This window comes from Grus americana, chromosome 1 (genome assembly GCF_028858705.1).
Source record: "Grus americana isolate bGruAme1 chromosome 1, bGruAme1.mat, whole genome shotgun sequence".
NCBI lineage: Eukaryota > Metazoa > Chordata > Aves > Gruiformes > Gruidae > Grus > Grus americana.
Window position 1 is genome coordinate 70,356,252 of NC_072852.1, and position 18,225 is coordinate 70,374,476.

The window sequence follows — 18,225 nt, forward strand, 5'->3', positions numbered from 1 at the left end:
AAGCTGCTACTGCAGAGCGCTCCTGCCGCTACCCAGAGGGGCAGGTGCATGGTCTTGCCTCCTGGAAACGGCTACTTACAAAAAAGAGAGTTATGATCAAGTTTTTAATCATACTCTTCATGCTTTCTTCCCTGTTTCCAACACTGGAATGGCATAGAAACTCCCCTTTAAAAGATGTTTCACTTTTTAACCTGTTTTACATTAGCATATTTGATTTAATTAAATAATCATCGTAGGAGGTCAGCATTACAAAATAAATCAAATCAATCCCGCCTCTCCTGTAGAGATTCATTTTCGAAGAGTTTGCACTGACTGCCGTAATTACTTTGTAACCAAGACACCCTGTTGTTTTTAAACAACAACCAAAGAACAATGTGAATCGCTGCCTGTAGGGTACTGATGGAGACGCTGTTCACGAGGTGACCGAGCAAAAGGCCCCGGAGGAAGAAGAGGCCGGGAGAGGAGGGCACCCACCACCCCGCCCAGGAGCCTGCTGCCCAGGCTGCGCCGCTGGAGCAGCGGGGGAGCGCTCTCCCTTTACTACCCGCCCCAAACCCCTTCTCCTGCCGCCTGGCTACGGCGGGGAAAGCCGCAGGACCGCGGCCGTGCCGCCTCATTCCGAAGTGGCCTCCTCCGGGGCCCGTTGCTCGGCAGGGACACGCTTGGGGCTGGGCTGACGCCCGGCGGCTGCGGGGGGAACGGCAGCGGCCTCTGCGGGGCTCCGACCCGCCTCCTAAGGAAGGCGGCCGAGGCGGAGAGCGTTGGGTGGGCCGTTTCTCCATAGCCGCCACGCAAGTGAGAAACTGAAGGGTTTTTTTGACGCGGACCGACGCCGGGTGGGAAGCTGAGCGCCGGCATGGCTGAAAGCGTCGCGATCCCACAGTCTGCGGTCGGAGCTTCTCGGAAGGCTCCCCAGAGACCCCGCTCTTCACCGCTACTCCTCACAGTCAGCTCTGCCGCCGCCCCGATAGCGGGCGGGACGGCCCCCTGGGGAGCCAGCGCGCCGAGAAGCTGTCATTCTTGCGCCTCGTCCCGGCGGGCGTTGATCTCCGCTCCCTCACACTACCGCTAGACTACATGTCCCGCCGGCCCGCGGGGCGGGGAGAAGATGTCCGCCGGGGCGGCCCTTCCGCTGCCGGGAGGCGGTGGCGAGGGGCTTTTCTCACGGCTTTCCGGGGTCGGCTCTGCTACTGCTGCTGCTTGCTCGAGTGGATCTGAGCCCTACGAGGGGCTGTGGCGGCGCTGGAGCCGGAGCCGGGCGGGCGGCGAGCGGTGGGGCGTGGGGAAGGCGGTGGCAGCCCTCCCGCCAGCCCTCCCGCTGCCGCCATGAGGAGCGAGCCTCTGGCCTGGCCTCCGGTCTCGGCCCAGGCGGCCTCGCTGCTGGAGGAAGCGGCGGACCTGCTGGTGCTGCACCGGGACTTCGCTGCCGCCGTGGAGAGGTGCGAGGCGGGCTGCGACAGTCTGGGCACCGGCCCCGGGACCGGCCCCGAGAGGTGCGAGCGGTGCGGGGCGTGCGGATCGGGGACAGGGCGGCGCTGGGAAGCGCCTCGGTGTCGCATCAGCGTCAGGCTGGCTTCTAACTGCAGGCCCTGTCTGCGGTTTTATTTTTTGTAGTAGAGGGCTTTTGGGGTTTAATAAACTGTGGTTTTGTTTGGGGTTTGTTTTTTTTTTTTTTGGTGGGGGGGTTAAGAATCTCTTAGGTTCGAATATAAGTATTATTTGTATGAATGGCAATATCACTGGTAGTCCATGGTGTGGTTTTTGTAGCTTTTTCTTAATTATCTAAATTAATGGAGGGTGGTGTTTGTTGCTAAGAAGTGAGTTTGTAACGGTTTAAAACCCCACTTGGCTTTGGCTGCCATTTGATAACAACCTGTCTGTGTTTATGTGTTTCGTATGCAGGGATCTGTGTGTGTGTGAGGGAAGCGAGGTGTGCCTAGGAGCCTTCCTCGCGTCATCCCAGAGATGCAGGCTCTGTGCATCTTCTCGGGGGGTGGTGTGGTGTGAAATTGCCTTTTTATTGGGGGTGAGAGGTAGGATGAGAGGGAAAGGAAGGGAAGCAGCTGTTGGAGAACCGTAGAGTACCTAGGCTAGGATGCAGCTTACTGGAAGGGATGCAAGGGGAAACATGATTCCAAGAAGCATTTATTTAGAAGGCGTTTATTTATTCTAAGAAGCATCTCTTCATTACCAGTTCTGCAGAAGTGAAATGCTCCCTCTGTGTTGTGGGGATTCAGGCGCTGGCTGAGATGAACCGGTGGAGAGAAGTTCTGTCTTGGGTTCTACAGTATTACCATGTCCCTGAACATCTGCCTCCAAAAGTTCTGGAGCTGTGGTGAGTTTCTGTCTGTAGTTGTCAGGGCTTGCATTAGTCAAGTTTAATAGCAGGTTAGATGTGAGTATTGTGTGATATTTTCACTTTGCGTGGTGTAAGCGAGGATGAAAGTGGAACCTGGGACAGGTCTGTTCTTGACCTGTATATGGTCTAGCATGCCTGCAGCTGGCAGATTGCTTTACAGTGATAAGGTACAAAAGGGGTAATAAGTAGAAAGTAACATTAGTGGCTGCACCTGTTGTCCGCCTCAGAAATCTCTCTGTGATTCAAGTGTAGACCCTGATGCATGCCTTCGTGATAGCTGCTCATGCATAGTAACTGCCAGTGATTTCAACTTATACAAAGAGTTAATATTTTCTAATATTTCTTTCTTTCTGTTTCAGTATCCTGTTATACAGCAAAGTGAGAGAACCCCAGGTGATGCTGGAGGTTGGCAGTAGCTGGCTGAGAGACCAAACCAATAAGAGCCTCCCCGAGTACAGTTCATTGCTGGAGCTCTATCTGCTGCATGTGTTGCTTCCACTTGGCCGGTTTGAGGGAGCAGAAGAGCTTGTACGTGGCTGTGATGTTTTTGACAGCGAGCAGCAGCTAGCATTTCTCGGGACCATTTGTGAAAGCCGATGTCAGTGGGCTCAACGGGAAGAGATGCACTCAGCTGCTGAAGAGCAGCAAGACGCAGCAACAGAGACTGTTTTGGGTAGGCTTTCCCTCTGTTGTTTGTACTCCTTTTTTTATAATTTTATTTCAAGTTACTTGGTCCCTTACTAACAAGCAAGTATTAAATATATATTAAGAATGTTGTCATGACAAACCAGCCACGAGGAAGTCCTGTTGTCTGTCCCAGCCACGAGGAAGTCCTGCTGTGTATTACAGAAGGAAATGGAAGACTTAGTCATCCATTTGCTGACAATTACAAAGCATATTTAGTCTCTGCTGATGTCAAGAGATGAGAATTATTTTTCAGGTTCAAAAGCACTTCAGAATAGATGTATTTTTTTTTTAAAGGTACGAAAGGGAAACTAAAACTACCTAGCAATCCTTTAAGGATACATTTTGTTGGCTGTATGTACTCTCTGCTTCATCTCCATTTACAGTTGAGCCTATGTAGAACAATGCATGTCTGGCATTTAAAGTACTGCTCCTCCTCCAGAACTGTTATCTCTTGATAACTTAGTTTATTATCTATATCTTACTTTTTCATTTTACTTTGTCCTGACAGCCTTACTGTTCTTGTATTCTAGGTAATCTGTCCCAAAAGCTCTTGACCATGTTGACATTGCTACGTAGAGCACTGAGGTCCATGTCAAGCCACTTCTATTTACTTCCTTACAAAAAGATGCTCTTGGCTACTTTTCTGCTGTACCTGGTGGTGGTGAGATTAGACCCAGGTACAGTATTAAGATTTCCAATTTTTAAAATTCCATTATGGTTACAGAGAACAAAATTATTGCTTTTAATAGATTTGGTCTGTGTAAATGCCTTGTCTTCGGGAGACACAAAAACTGGGTAACTAGGAACTTACCATTAGGCTTGTTTTTAATGTTTCCAGTTGCAATCCCTGTAGAAAAATGTAGCTCTACAAAAGACAGTTTTCTGAAAACAGTTATTCGATCCCCAGCTCTTTCCAACAGACAAAGTACAATGTGTGAGAGGCAGGCTGGGCTGTCCTAGACTCAGCCTCTGGCTCAGTCAACTTGAGGTGCTACAAGGTGAATGTTTCCTGGGAGAGTGATTGCCTGACAGGCCATCCTGCCAGGAAAGCAGAGAGTCGCCCAAGGCAGCAATGTAGTCATCCATTTGATCTGCTTATGCTGGAGTTTCCCTAGTGATGGGCTGGTCCTGTGACGTAGAGGTGGCAGCTGGGGCGTGGAGGGGATGGGTGTTTCCCCTTCTGCTGGGTGACAGGTGCTCCATAGCTATTCTGCAAATAGTCCATTGGTAAATACTGAAGGTGGCTTGCTAGGGGTAGGAACGGTGCCATGAGTGAAGTACTGAACCAAACAGAAAGAAGTAAGACAACTAGGTTTCGATTAACTCTAGTTGGGATTAGTTCTTTCTTAATACGTTTAGTGTATTTTAGTTTTACCTTTTATAATGAAAGGCTCTTTTGCTTTTTGTTTTGTTTTGCAGCCTCTCCCACATCACTGCCATTCATTTACAAACTGGTCCAGCTCTTCCGACAGGCTTGGGCAGCTGTATTTTCTCCAATCCATAGGCCTCCAATTCGAGACTAGGTGTCTTCCATCAAGAGAAAGTGTTTTTCTCTGCTGCTGTAAAAGTGTCAGCTTGTCTTGAGGCTGTTATCAGGCTCTTCAAGGACTGTGTCCTAATTGAGATGACCACCTGTGACCTCCTGTGTGGCGATACATTTGTTTCTTCAGACAGGGAATGGTGGTGTATGCATTTTGAAACCACGCCAAGTATTCCTGACATTTTGCTTGGCTCTACAGCACCATTCTGTCCAACTCCAGGGTAAAGCCACTCCTTCCGTAATCCAGAACTGAATAAGAATCCTCCTTTTCAAACACCTTGCTTTGGATGTAGCGCTTGAGTGAGGGTTGCGTAACCAGTTATGCACTATGGGAGAAGGTCTCAACCTTGCAAGTGCTGGCCAGTTCTCTGAACAAGTGCAATAGCATTCCTGGGAGCATGACTGTAAAAGGCAACAGAGTACCAATAATCAGGGGAATGTTCTGGTTTGCCTGAAGACATCCTGCAGCATGGGATTTAGGACAAGCATGTGGAAGAAAAACACTGGAGAAAATGAAGCCTATTGCATTTTGAAGGTTGTGGTTTCTCTTGTGACTGATGCCTCCTTATATGGATGCTCTTGATTTTAGTCTTATTTAAGCCAGAAAGCCAAAATGAGTGGGCCACACAGACTGTTGCGCTGCACCTGCTCTTCTTAAATGCAAATTACAGCACTTCGTGCTTGCCTGATGCATAGTAATTCTTAGGAGCACGTGGTGGTGGTAAGGAAATAGATTTATTTTTTTAAACTATATATTATTGTCTAGCTGAACAACTGAAGTTGCTTTGTTTTAGTCTTTCCCTACCTCTTGCTTTGTTTATGTCGATGTCAAAAAATCTCCCTATGTCTAGAATTGCCCCCACCCCCAACATCTAAAGTCCTGGGTTACACAGGAGCCATTTAGCAATGCTCTGTCATTCAGAAAAAAAGTTCATTAATAGGTAGAAAGATATACTTCTCTGAGATCCCAAAACCTTCCCCAGATCTGTGGTAAGAAAATTACTACCTTTGCAGAAGACCTGTCACCAGACTGACCCCATTTCCAACCACTTGGGGCAGAAATTGGAGGTTCGGATTAAAACATTAATTTCTTCTCCGTCCAACTATCATCAACTGACAAAGGGTAAATTGCAAAGGAGAGATCACTGACCTACTCTAAATATTGCTGTCACTGGAGCAAACTGTTGTGTGTCGGAGAGGACAAGTTAAAGGCAAGGAGCCTTTGTGGCAAACAAATAGCCCGCTATCCCAGCATCTGTGCCAAAAGGATGCAGGCTGACTGATGCCAGCCCAAACTACAAAATGTTGCACAAAGCAGCCTTTTTGGGGGGCAAACCCTATCCAACACACTAAACCTGTGAAAAGTAGCCAACATAGGTCCCAGCGTGGTGGGACTACAACAGTAGTCCCCTTCAGGTTGTTCCTTTGACTCCAGCAGTAGCCGTACACTGATGCGGTGGCTATTTCTGTTTTCTTCACACAGACAGCAGCCTGTTGGTGCCTTCAAACTGTGTGTGATCTGTTGTTTTGCTATCTGCCGGGATACTTTGAAAGCAGTCTGCATCTTCACTGCTAAAAATAGTTCTGTGTCTGTTTCTTCTTGAATTATCCCAATAGGTAAATATTCCCATATTAGTGTCAGATAAACCAGGGCAGTTCATTCATGAATGCAGTAACCTTGCCTAGTTGTCTCAAAGGTAAAAACCAAAACAATCCCATATCCCTCCCCAAAGTTTTTGTCTCTGCTAGGACTTTACACCAGGAGAAGTTGCACATAATGCTTCACCATGTTAAAAAAGTTATTTCTTATATACTCTGCGCACATAGGGAAGAGCTGCTAGATGGTTCTTGTAATCCAACTATTAAGTGTAGTTACAACTCTGCAACCAACGGTTGATGGGAAACGAGGTAGAATAAAACATACAAGCTGGGTCTGGGGTTGAGCTCTTTCAAGAAATGACTAGGTTGTGTCTACTGGCCCCCTACTTTACAAGGCCTCACTGTAAGTCCTGTGTAAGCCAGTTAATGAAATAGTAAACTTCACTCTGAAGTCAGGCCAAATTCTCACCAAATTGACTGTTTAGGTAACAAGCATTTTTTTACTCTAGTTTTCTATTAACATTTTTAGTTAGATGGCAGAGATGCAATTTTGGACATTGGGACCAGTGGTCTAAGCAGGCCATACACTACGTTTAGAATGCCGTTAACCATCATAGCCATTCATTTACCATGACTTTAACGTTCAACTTGATTTTAAGCGTAGGTCAGTAACCTTCACTTTTTTAGAGTACTACTGATTTTGCATTTGTATTGTATTTAATTCATCATGAGAGGGCAAGAAGGCAGAAATGAGCTATCAGAATTTTTTTGCAACTAATACTAAAACTGCAATATTTAATTTTCACAATAAAGTGACTACTGATTTACCTCTTTGTACAGTTGTTATTTGTGCTGTGATTAAGATTATGAAATGCATTTAATGTATTGATACTCTACATTTTTCAAATAATTTCTGGAAGTGTTTTCACTACATGTCCTTGTTGTACAGGCATATTTGAATTAAGTAGGGACTTGTTCAGTGTGAGTCTGACGAGATCTAATCAACTGATGATGTTGGTAGGGTATAAGTCTGCATTTTCATAGGAGTTCAGAGAGTCGTAATTACTTTCTGTGAAAGATCCAGCATATTTTTTTTTTTAAATATATGTCTCTGTGTATCTTGGGATAGCCAAAACCAGTGCTGCCAAGAATAAAGTACCTGGTATTTATCTTTAGCTGTGTTTTTCTCTGCACTCTCATTATATCATGGAGGGAAAAGACATACTCCTGGGGATACTACTGTTTAAGCCTTGTCAGAAAGAATGTGTGCATGTGTGCCCTGTGTGTGTGAACTTTCTGCTCGTGACTCCAGATACAAGAACAAATTATAGTTCTGCTTTTTAGTTTTGCCATCTTCTTGCTAAATGGATGTTGTGGTTTTACCCCAGCCGGCAGCTGAGCACCACAGAGCCACTCACTCACTCACTCCCCCTCATCGGGATGGGGGAGAGAATTGGAAAAGTTAAAGTGAGAAAACTCATGGGTTGAGATAAAGACAGTTTAATAGGTAAAGCAAAAGCCACGCACACAAACAAAGCAAAGCAAGGAATTCATTCCCCACTTCCCATGGGCAGGCAGGTGTTCAGCCATCTCCAGGAAAGCCGGGCTCTGTCACGTGTAATGGTTACTTGGGAAGACAAACGTCATCACTCCGAACACCACCGCACCCCCCCCCTTCCTCCTCCCCCAAGCTCCTTATAAACTGAGCATGACGTCATATGGTATGGAATATCCCTTTGGTCAGTTTGGGTCACCTGTCCTGTCTGTCTCCTCCCAACTTCTTGTGCACTCCCAGCCATCCCGCTGGCAGGGCAGTGCGAGAAGCAGAAAAGGCCTTGGCTCTGCGTAAACATTCAACATCAACAGGTCCATATAACAAAAACATCTCTATATTATCAACACTGTTTCCAGCACAAATCCAAAACATAGCCCCATGCTAGCTACTATGAAGAAAATTAACCTTCTCAGCTGAAACCAGGACAATGGAAAAAAAACTTGTATTGGCCCATATTGTAGGCAGCTGGAAGGCTGAAGAACAGTTGTCCAGAATCAGATGAACAGAGGTCACAAAGATAAGGAATGGCTGGCAGAAAGATGAAGTTTGGTGCCTCAGCACCAGGAGGCAAGATGATAATCCCATGTACCTTGTCCACAGATGATCAAATAGTCAAGTGGAATTCCTTGCACTTCAACCTGTTCCCCAACTCATTTCAATTAGTGGAACTTTGGCAAGTTAACTCTGTGTCCACCATTCATCTATAGTTGCCTTTGTCAGAAAGACACCATTTAAAAATGCCACCTTTTGAAAGTGTAAATGAAGAAATTCTGAAATGGTTAATAATTTTTAAATAAGTTATCAGTAGCATGTTCACCAGTTGTCAAAGTTTTAGAGGGAAACCAGTTATTTGTGAAGATGCTCTGTATGTGTTAAAATTCTGGTTACTGATACCAGTTGTAATTTTTTTTTTTTTTTCCTGCCCAAAACCAAGGTATAGCTTTGAGAATTAACTGGGAGGACTTGCTTAAGAACAGAGTTTAGGGCTGGATTCTGTGCATGGGTGAAAGCAGGCTGCCGGTGTAACCGGCAAGTGGGTGGAATGGGATGGTTGCCTGGGAGAGATTATGACCTCTCCTGCCTACGCTGTGATGCTGCGGGGCCCCTGCCAGGGAGGCGTGGATGCTCTGCCACCTTGCACCAGGCTGCTTATACAACAATAGAAACATCAGTAACCAAAGCTGCTGCTACCAATCAAGAAAGAAAGCACACAGGAGAAGCCATGGTAAGAAAGAATTGGATTATTTTATGAGATAATGAGCAATGAATTTGGCCTCCTGTTTCCCCCTACTCTGGTCAAGATCTGAGTGAAAGTGGGAAAGTTGAGGTGACTTTTTTTGCTTCATTTTGGGGGCAACAAATGTTGCTCACAGTCTACAAATTATTGTATTAGCTTCTTGGTAAATAAATTTAGAGTGCAATACATACAGCTACATTTGTGTTAATAAATTTATTATAAGGGAAGTCATACGCAGAAAAAGGATGGGGTTGGAACTTATTTTTCCTTCTTGTGTAGAAGCTAGTCTGGATGTACTTTGAATACAGTATGTTTAACCTTGTATTAATGGCCTTTTCCTACTAGCTTGTGCATATTAAGAGCAAAAAAATGTGGATGTTTCCCTAGACACTCTGTAAGACTGGATGGGAATCATCTGCCAAAAGATTCATATTCAAATATACCACATCCAACGAGAGTGTCTTTGAGAGAACCCTTTGAATTCACAGTACTTGGGAGTCTGCATAGCAATCTATAGAAGGAGACATGCTTCCTTTTCTTTTAGAACATGATATTTTGTGTTTCAGATTTCTGTTATTAAACTATGTGCATGACACTAATAAACACTTTATAAACTGGTTATTGACTGAACAACTATGATTACAGAATATGTTTGAGAAGGATTTCTCAGGAGATTAATTTAGTGTAACATATAAAGAGTACTGAGTCCTCTTGAGTATCAAGTTAACTCTTCACGTGTTAAATTGAATTAAAAGTACCCAGAGAATGGGCCAAAACAATCAGTGGTTGAAATTAATTGAAGTACTAAAGGCACTTTAGTTCTAGTTCCTTTAATTTCTACAAACCTGTTTTCCACCTGTCCAACACACATGTTCAACAGAAGGTTGAAAGATCAGAAGATACTTCATTCCCTTTGCTTTATCTATACATCAATAAAGCAGCATAGCTGTGTCTTTTCCCAGATTGGCTCATATTCCTTAGCTGGGACCTACTCTTGTTTATTTTGTGTACCTATACACAGTTTTTCTATCTGTATGTGCTTATGTGCACTTATACGTAGATCTCATGTACTGTACACCATGCATAGGCGTGGCTGCAAGTCTCTAGCTGTTGTGATTATTGTTTATTTCTATGCACAGCAAAATATTTTTCTTCCTATTTGTAAATAAGTATCAGAATACTTTCCATTAATTCCAGTCTTGTGGAAAATTTTATAATCATTGGTTGATTTGGTGTTTCAGGTCAGATCAGCTTATAGACTCTTAGGATATTCACTGGTGGTTCTCACCATTTCCCTTGTCCTCCCCTTCCAGCGTGAGTGCATCTCTGTTCACATTGGCCAAGCTGGAGTTCAAATTGGGAATGCATGTTGGGAACTCTTCTGTCTGGAGCACGGCATTCAGCCAAATGGCACCTTCATCGACCAACCCAGCAATGATGATTCTTTTGCCACATTCTTCAGAGAGACAAGTTCTAGAAAATACGTGCCACGGGCTGTTATGGTGGACTTGGAGCAAACTGTAATAGGTCAGTGTAGAACTAATTTTGGAAAATAGAAATTAATTAACTCTGCTGGGTGCCAAAGTTCAGATCACTGAATAGCAGGACAATGCCCTTACCATGATCCCAGCATGCAGGCAAAACGTACAGATTTTAAGTTTTTAATACCAGGTATTGCTAAAAGCTCTGTTATTCTCAATAAAAAGTTGAAAACTGGACTGCACTCTAATAATAATAAAATAAAAAGTTTACTATTGTTTAAACCTCTACTGGTTATGAGTACAATTTAGCACTCTTAAAGAGATTCCTCTCTGGTCGTCTTTTGTGGCGATGTTTTTCCTTTGCTAACTAATGGAAAATGCTTTCCTCACATTCAGATGTAAGAGAGGAGCATGAAGAATCAGACAACACAAATTTCCTGACAGATTTTCAGGGAAACCCACTGTTTTACTCTTGAAAATCTCCTCTTTTTTCCAGTCATTCCCCTGAAGGTTCAGATGGATCTTCATCTGATCGGTATATAGAGCTGAAATTTTACCACAGCATGGCATGGCACAGCCTTAATTTGATAAATGAAGTAATTTGTGTAACACAGCAACTTACACTTGGAGCAGAGTCCACTTACTGTTTTTCAAAACCAAGAACATCTCAGACGATACTCCTCACCTCTGTACTTTGTTTTTCAACATACAGATCTTCTATACCATTTTCTGCCAAAATAAAATGCTCCATTTGTTTTGCAAATGTTATCAACCTGGGTGAATTATCTCTTCCAAGCTTATGCTTTTTCTCTCTCATTCAGATGAAGTGCGGACTGGCACCTACCGGCACCTTTTCCATCCAGAACAGCTGATCACTGGAAAGGAAGATGCAGCAAATAATTATGCACGTGGCCACTACTCTGTTGGCAAAGACAAAATTGACATGGCATTAGATCGTATCCGCAAGATGGTATGCACTATTGCATTGGTAGTAAGACCTTAGAAGGGTGGAAGGGGAAATAAACACCACATAAATTTTTTTTATAATGGCTCTCATTTTGTTTTTACTATTGTCATTGGCTCAGAACAGAGGAATGCAGGTCCTGCATGTCCCATCTTAGTTTTCACATGAATGGAAGGCTTAAATGGAAAACCTCAAATATTGCTAAAGCATTATTATTGTAAGGAAAAAATAATCAGTATCACTCTGTTGATACTCTAGCCTCAGATTTACAGGGGAAAACAGACAATGAGAATTTCCTGGAAAAACTGCTGACTTTTGTGCTTTGCACTGGGTGTGGGTGTTGCTGTCTCTATTTAAGGGTGTAATTTAAAAATATGTTCACTTATTCTTTCACTTTTCCTGTTGGCTTTCAGGCTGATGCCTGTTCTGGGCTGCAAGGATTCCTGATCTTCCACAGCTTTGGTGGGGGTACTGGCTCTGGCTTTACCTCCTTACTCATGGAACGCCTCTCCATTGAATATGGAAAGAAGTCCAAACTAGAATTTGCCATCTACCCAGCCCCTCAGGTCTCCACCGCTGTGGTGGAGCCCTACAATTCCATCCTGACCACGCACACCACCCTGGAGCATTCGGACTGCGCCTTCATGGTGGATAATGAGGCCATCTATGACATCTGCCGCCAAAACCTGGACATCGAGCGCCCTACTTACACTAACCTCAACCGCCTCATCAGCCAAATCGTCTCGTCCATCACCGCCTCACTGCGCTTCGACGGTGCCCTCAATGTGGATCTGACGGAGTTCCAGACAAACCTGGTGCCCTACCCACGCATCCACTTCCCCTTAGTGACCTACGCCCCCATCATCTCCTCTGACAGAGCATATCACGAGCAGCTCTCGGTGGCTGAAATCACCAGCTCCTGCTTTGAGCCCAGCAACCAGATGGTGAAGTGTGACCCAAGACATGGGAAGTACATGGCCTGCTGCATGCTCTACCGTGGTGATGTAGTTCCCAAAGATGTCAACGTAGCAATTGCTGCCATCAAGACCAACAGATCCCTCCAGTTTGTCGACTGGTGTCCAACAGGCTTCAAGGTGTGTAGGGCTGCCATGAACTTCTCTTTAATGTTCAAAGGGCAAGTTCAGTCTAGTGGAAAACTTGTCTTTAAAGTTTTAGACCTTGCCTGTTTTCCACTTGTGAGGAGAAGGAACATAAGAAAGATGCGTGTGTGTAAAATGTGGACAACCCATTAACACAGACTCCTAAATATTTAAATAAATGGAAGCATATACGGTATTTCTATATTCAATAACAGGAGAATGTCAACCCTATAAGACTTTAAACTTAAAGAAATTGCATTTTAGGAGAAAGATCAAGGTAAGGCTTATACTCTGAAGACACTGAGACACTTGAGAGTGTCTTTGATGAGATTTAAAAAAACAAACCAACCAAATGAAAAAAAAAACCCAAAGTTATCAATAATATATTGTTGGCAAGTGAAACATTTCTACATCATCTCCACAAGAGAGATTTTTTCATTGTCCCCTATTTTTCCATGCATACTGACATATTTTTATAATTTTTTCTTCATTTAGAGTCCAGTTCTGGTTGATCTCCTTTTTTTTTCTTTTTCTTTGAGTGAGGGTAAGGAATAGACTTGTGCACAAAAAAGTGGCTTGAATGACATTAGACTTAGCACTGATGTGATTTGGGTTTTTCCCTACCTCTTTTCCTCCCTCCACCAATGGTTTTACAATTTTTTTACCTTGTTTGTTGTCTAATTTTGTCTCTTTTCCTCATAACTCTTTTTATTACTCCATCTTTTCTATTGGTATTTGCAGGTTGGGATCAACTATCAGCCTCCTACAGTTACACCGGGAGGAGACCTAGCCCAGGTTGAACGAGCAGTCTGCATGCTGAGCAACACCACGGCCATTGCAGATGCCTGGGCAAGGCTCGACCACAAGTTTGATCTGATGTACGCCAAGAGAGCTTTTGTGCACTGGTATGTTAGTGAAGGCATGGAGGAAGGAGAATTCGCAGAGGCCCGAGAAGACCTGTCTGCCCTGGAGAAGGACTATGAAGAAGTGGGAACTGACTCATTTGAAGAAGAAAATGAGGGAGAGGAATCTTAAAGTTCACTCTGCCCTTTTCTGTGCATATGATTGTCTCTCTGTCTCTTTTTTCATGGGGCTACATTTCTGCTTGTCTCATGCACACTGAGTCCATTGCCATCTTAGCAGAAGACAAACAGGATGAGTTCTCCACTATGAGATCACAAGACAGTAAAACAGGATATATGACCACCTAATCATTAGTCTTTGCCTCAGAGGGTGACAGGCTTCATATTTTTTGCTAATATATCCTGAAAGTATCTCTGTCATCTATATTGACATTTATTCAATACAAAGATACAGTCACGTACCTGTAATATTATTTGAGGAACTCGTGCTTCAAATTTTCCCACATAATTGCTATGGACACTACATAAGAAGTTACCTACAGTCCTCAGTCTTTATTTCATATGAATTTGAAATGTAATGTTTTTAAAGCTGTAAGATGCAGTGAGAACTCTGTTGGTGCCAACAACATACAGCTTGTCCTAGTGCCCTTGCTTCTACAGAATCCACAGTGTGGAGTGGTTAGAAAATGTGATTTTGCCAGCTGCTGTGGGAACAATTCAGGTATCTTAGCTTCAGCAGGAGTTTAGAGCACACCATGTTTGTGCAGTGACTGTGTAACAATCATAACTGGATTGGTCTGGCGGCGCAAGTATGCTGACAGCTCAGCATCTGTGACAGAGTTAAAGGGCTTAAAATTACCAGCTTGTAGCATGCAGGGCAGAAGCATTACCAGCTCCATCAGACTTACTGAGATCACAATAAATCAGAACCATGATAAAAAATGTGTGTGATGATAGGTATAGGTGGGATGTCTAAGAACACCAGCTACAACTTCACAGTTTAAGTCTTCATAAGGTATATTTATGTATATTCCCATTGTTTCAGGATTTTAGAACAATATATTGTTAAGACATGCAGGCAGGTGGCCTGCCATGGCCTGAGGTTAAACTCATGGGATAACAAGAGAAACTGTTGGATGTTGCAGAAAATGGAACAGGAAAAGTGGCTGGCCAATCCTAGCCTGTGTCTAAAGTCATGAGGTAATGGCAGGAGAAGCTACCAGGTACTATATATAGTGAAAGAGGACCTTTGGGGACCACCCCGCCTTGAGTATCAACAGAAAGTGAAGGGGGTGTTGGCTTACTGGGAGTACTAACTAAAGCTGAAATTACTAAATAAAGATGTAAAATTAAGCAGGACAAGGCCAACGGTGAAAAAGTGGTATGTGTGTATCTATTTAGATAAAGAAAATGGTGTCCATTTGGGGGTACCTGTGGAGCAGCCCTGTGCTTGAACAATGCCAGCAGCAAGACAATAAGCCTCTTGTGCTGACCTTGCCCTGTGTGTCCAACTTGCTTATGTGTTCATGGTTATCTGGAAGGTTTCCCTTAACACTGATGAAGGGTGGACACCTGGAGACTAAATATATACCACTGTTAATGCTGGATTTACTATTGATCTTTCATAAATTTATTTTAAAAAAATACATGTTTTCACTGAAACATATACTTACAACTCCAGCAGGGCTACAGAAATGCATTACGTTTTGCCTAAACTGTTGATGAGTGTTGTCCCCTTTGTGGTAAATCTGTTTGTGTTAGGTTTGCTAAAAAGTCATAAAGAAAAGCAGGCACATTCAGAAACATTGCTGATGTAGTTGGTCTTTTTATCTGCAAAATGAGTGAATGATCTTTATATTAGAAACTATAGTTCTGAACTTGCTATATTAGGGGAGATAATTCTGCAAGTCCAGATCTAATTCTATAATTTTTAATATATGTAGAGAAATTTTGTATATGACAATTCTTACCAAAAAGGAGGTAACTCTTTTGAAACTGTATCCCAACATGTACTTAATTTTTCTTTATTGAAAAATAATTTTAAAAATACATAGCACAGTTCTCTGTTTCAGGGATAATGTGTGAAAGCCAGTATTTTATCAATATAGCAGTTGACTAGACTTTGGGATTTCAGAAATACCTGAAATGAGATGCTGTCAATTCTCCCAGTAGGTGGCAACAGAATGACAGAATGTAGTTCTACAGGGAACACAGGTAAGCATTTATATCTTCATTCGCACAACATAAGAAAGTATTATAATGTGTGGGAAAGACTTTCATACAGCAAATTAAAAGCAAGAGAGGTTTTTGTATGATCACTAAAGAACTTCTTAGGAATGGACTATTTTGTAAGACCGCACATTACTGTTCTAAAATAATCCACAATTCTGCCACTATTGGTGAGTCGCTCAGGTAACCAATCTGTAGGGAGTGATGTACATCTGGTAGAGGAGATAAAGAAGTTAACTCTCCTTCATTTGCCTTTTGACCTATTTTGATCTTAGAAGAGGAGAACTGACAGATCACAGGACTTCGTGGTTCTCTTCGCCTAAACTCTAGATTATTCAAAAATGCTATTTTCAGAGATATGTCTATTTTTAAATAGAGATAAAGTGTTTAGGTTTTGTACGGCCATGTTAAGGTTTTTTTTTAAAATCCCTCTAAGAGGCGATGACAGTATCCCTCTAAGAGGTTATGACAGTATCATAACCAATTGGAGATAACTCACAACTCCTCTGCTCTGTTGCATTGCTCTGGAGGGCACCTGTGGCACAGCACCCAGTCCACGTGCATATGAGAAGCCCTCTGAGAATGTCCAGACCATCCCAGTTGCATGCAGGCTGCGCATCGCCCCGAGGAGCACGGGCTATTCAGAAGCCCTCTGGCAGTACCAGCAAAGCCACTCCAGCACTTATGCAAAATTCACTTATTTGCACACTTCAGGACTTCATGGCAGAGCTTTTTATAATCAACCCTATTTAGCTCTTGTCATCATCTACCAGTGTTGCAAAGTAAAAGCTGAAGTGGACAGGCCTCAACCAGGCCACTGGGCTATCAACCCTGCTGATGCAGGGCATGTCTCAAGCCCGTTCCATGCAGGATGGAGAGGCTGAGTGACTGCCCCTACAAGCTCACCATCTGTACCCACAGGTTGAATGCCAGCATTGAGCAAGATGATTTTCTTTCCAAGAATCCCAGCCCAGGCTGTATCTGCCTCATGTCTCTACAGAGTAGAGCCTAGAGGCCAACTATAGAATCAACAAAACTCACCAGTACCTGGGAGCACAGTCCCACACTGTGCATTCAGGTTACCCTCTAAATCTAGGCTGAGGGTTTTCTGCTTGAGCACTCTGCAACACAGATGGACAGAGCAACATAAGGAAACAGTATGCCCAAGTCATCTTCAGGGCTTTTACGTCTGTGTCTGGCCATCACCCCAGACAATCACACAATTCCAGCACTTGAGTTCGTGGGCTATCTCAAGGCAGAGCAGGTCAAGCACTGTCTTTGGTGTAATGCAGGTCTGCAAAGGCCTTTTTCTTAGCTGTGTGTCTGTGAGAAATGTAAAAACAGTAACCTGGGTCATCCCTAAGCTCTTCAAGCTCAATTGATTCTAGAGAGAAGGAATGTAGCCATGGGACTCCCACTGGCCAGGGACACCACCCAAGACTCCGGTCACTCCCTGCTCCTTGGAAGGTTTTGACTGGTGAGGCAGGACCCAGACTGTTCAGTGTGGCAACCCAACACTGGTGAGTCTATGGGTCCTGGGACAGTTGAGATTGAGCGGGGTGGAGAGAGGAGTGATGAACACTGACTCTGAGAGGTGCTCTCGCTGCCTATTTCAGAAGAGAGGAGCGGGGGCAATGGAAGGGCCAAGAAAATGCAGCAGTGGACTAAGTTGCAAAGAATTTAGTAATTCACAGAGCTCTTTCAGGTTTTGGAGCTGCTAGATCTGACATGTTGACTCAAAGAGTGCCTAAGAGGATTCGGGTGGTGGACTGCTCTAAGTATTTGCTGGGAGACTTTTTTCCTGCAGTGATTCTCTGCACAGAGCTCCACATCTGGTGGAGCCGTGAGCTTTAACATTTGAGATTGTGCATAACACCAGAGCTTGGTTGGAATGTTACCAGTTCCATTGGAAGAACACTGGAACAACCTCAGCCTCAAAGCAATGATCTCAAGGTTTTCTAGAGAAGTGTGAGACTCAGCTTAAACAAAGCAGCAGGCAGAAATTATCATGAGGATTCTTCCTCTGTAAGAAAATATTTGTAGCTTTTCCTAGCCAAAATTGAAGAGTAGTGATTTGCAGGTTTATGTAAAGATCAACGAAATGAAGACTATGCCAAAGTAAATATGAGTTTATAAAAAAAATCCTATGTAAAGCTTTCACACTGTTAAAATCTAGGCATCAGTTGCAGAAGAAGATCCTTAGATGCTGGTTGCCAACAGTGGCAGAACAATCAATATAATCATGTCAAAGTAGACTATCGAAAAATTTAGGAATTGTGTATTTAAGTTTCTACTAATTAAACATCATAATAAACAGTATGTTTCTAAAGTCTGGGGATACATAATACTCAGATTCAAGCAATTAAGTGCATCTTCCTCTTTGTTATGTAGGAGTTGCAAACATGAGGGTTTCTCCGCTGAGAGAAGCTGCCGCTTTCCAATGCTGAGCTAGTGCAGAAGGAGCAAACAATAAAATGGTGGAGGCAACTGCCCTAATTTAACGTGAGAATGTTTGTGTGATGCCTCCAGCTATTTCTTGCAATAAGCACTGCAATGAGAATCAAATGTCTGTGTTTGGACAGACGAGTTATACTCTGTACCGAATACTGCC

General features: G+C 43.5%; 2 protein-coding genes across 2 annotated transcripts; both read left to right on the forward strand.

Annotated features, from left to right (window-relative positions):
• Nucleotides 1-267: 267 nt before the first annotated feature.
• On the forward strand, nucleotides 268-7,018 carry PEX26 (peroxisomal biogenesis factor 26). The gene is made up of 5 exons (XM_054833389.1): nucleotides 268-1,493; nucleotides 2,195-2,335; nucleotides 2,719-3,032; nucleotides 3,577-3,723; nucleotides 4,466-7,018. The coding sequence occupies exons 1-5, from the start codon at nucleotides 1,327-1,329 to the stop codon at nucleotides 4,567-4,569; spliced, it is 873 nt and encodes a 290-aa protein (XP_054689364.1). The 5' UTR covers nucleotides 268-1,326; the 3' UTR covers nucleotides 4,570-7,018.
• A 1,764-nt stretch (nucleotides 7,019-8,782) lies between these two features.
• LOC129209233 (tubulin alpha-4 chain-like) lies at nucleotides 8,783-13,557 on the forward strand. Its single transcript, XM_054833377.1, has 5 exons — nucleotides 8,783-8,965; nucleotides 10,291-10,504; nucleotides 11,280-11,428; nucleotides 11,836-12,516; nucleotides 13,264-13,557. The coding sequence occupies exons 1-5, from the start codon at nucleotides 8,783-8,785 to the stop codon at nucleotides 13,555-13,557; spliced, it is 1,521 nt and encodes a 506-aa protein (XP_054689352.1).
• The last annotated feature ends 4,668 nt before the right edge of the window (nucleotides 13,558-18,225 follow it).

Coding starts and splice junctions, on each gene's coding strand:
- PEX26 (XM_054833389.1), top strand. CDS start 1,327: ATGAGGAGCGAGCCTCTGGCCTGGCCTCCGGTCTCGGCCCAGGCGGCC. Junction 1,494..2,194: donor CCCGGGACCGGCCCCGAGAG/GTGCGAGCGGTG, acceptor CTTCATTACCAG/TTCTGCAGAAGTGAAATGCT. Junction 3,724..4,465: donor GGTGGTGAGATTAGACCCAG/GTACAGTATTAA, acceptor TTTGTTTTGCAG/CCTCTCCCACATCACTGCCA.
- LOC129209233 (XM_054833377.1), top strand. CDS start 8,783: ATGGGATGGTTGCCTGGGAGAGATTATGACCTCTCCTGCCTACGCTGT. Junction 11,429..11,835: donor TAGATCGTATCCGCAAGATG/GTATGCACTATT, acceptor GTTGGCTTTCAG/GCTGATGCCTGTTCTGGGCT. Junction 12,517..13,263: donor GGTGTCCAACAGGCTTCAAG/GTGTGTAGGGCT, acceptor TGGTATTTGCAG/GTTGGGATCAACTATCAGCC.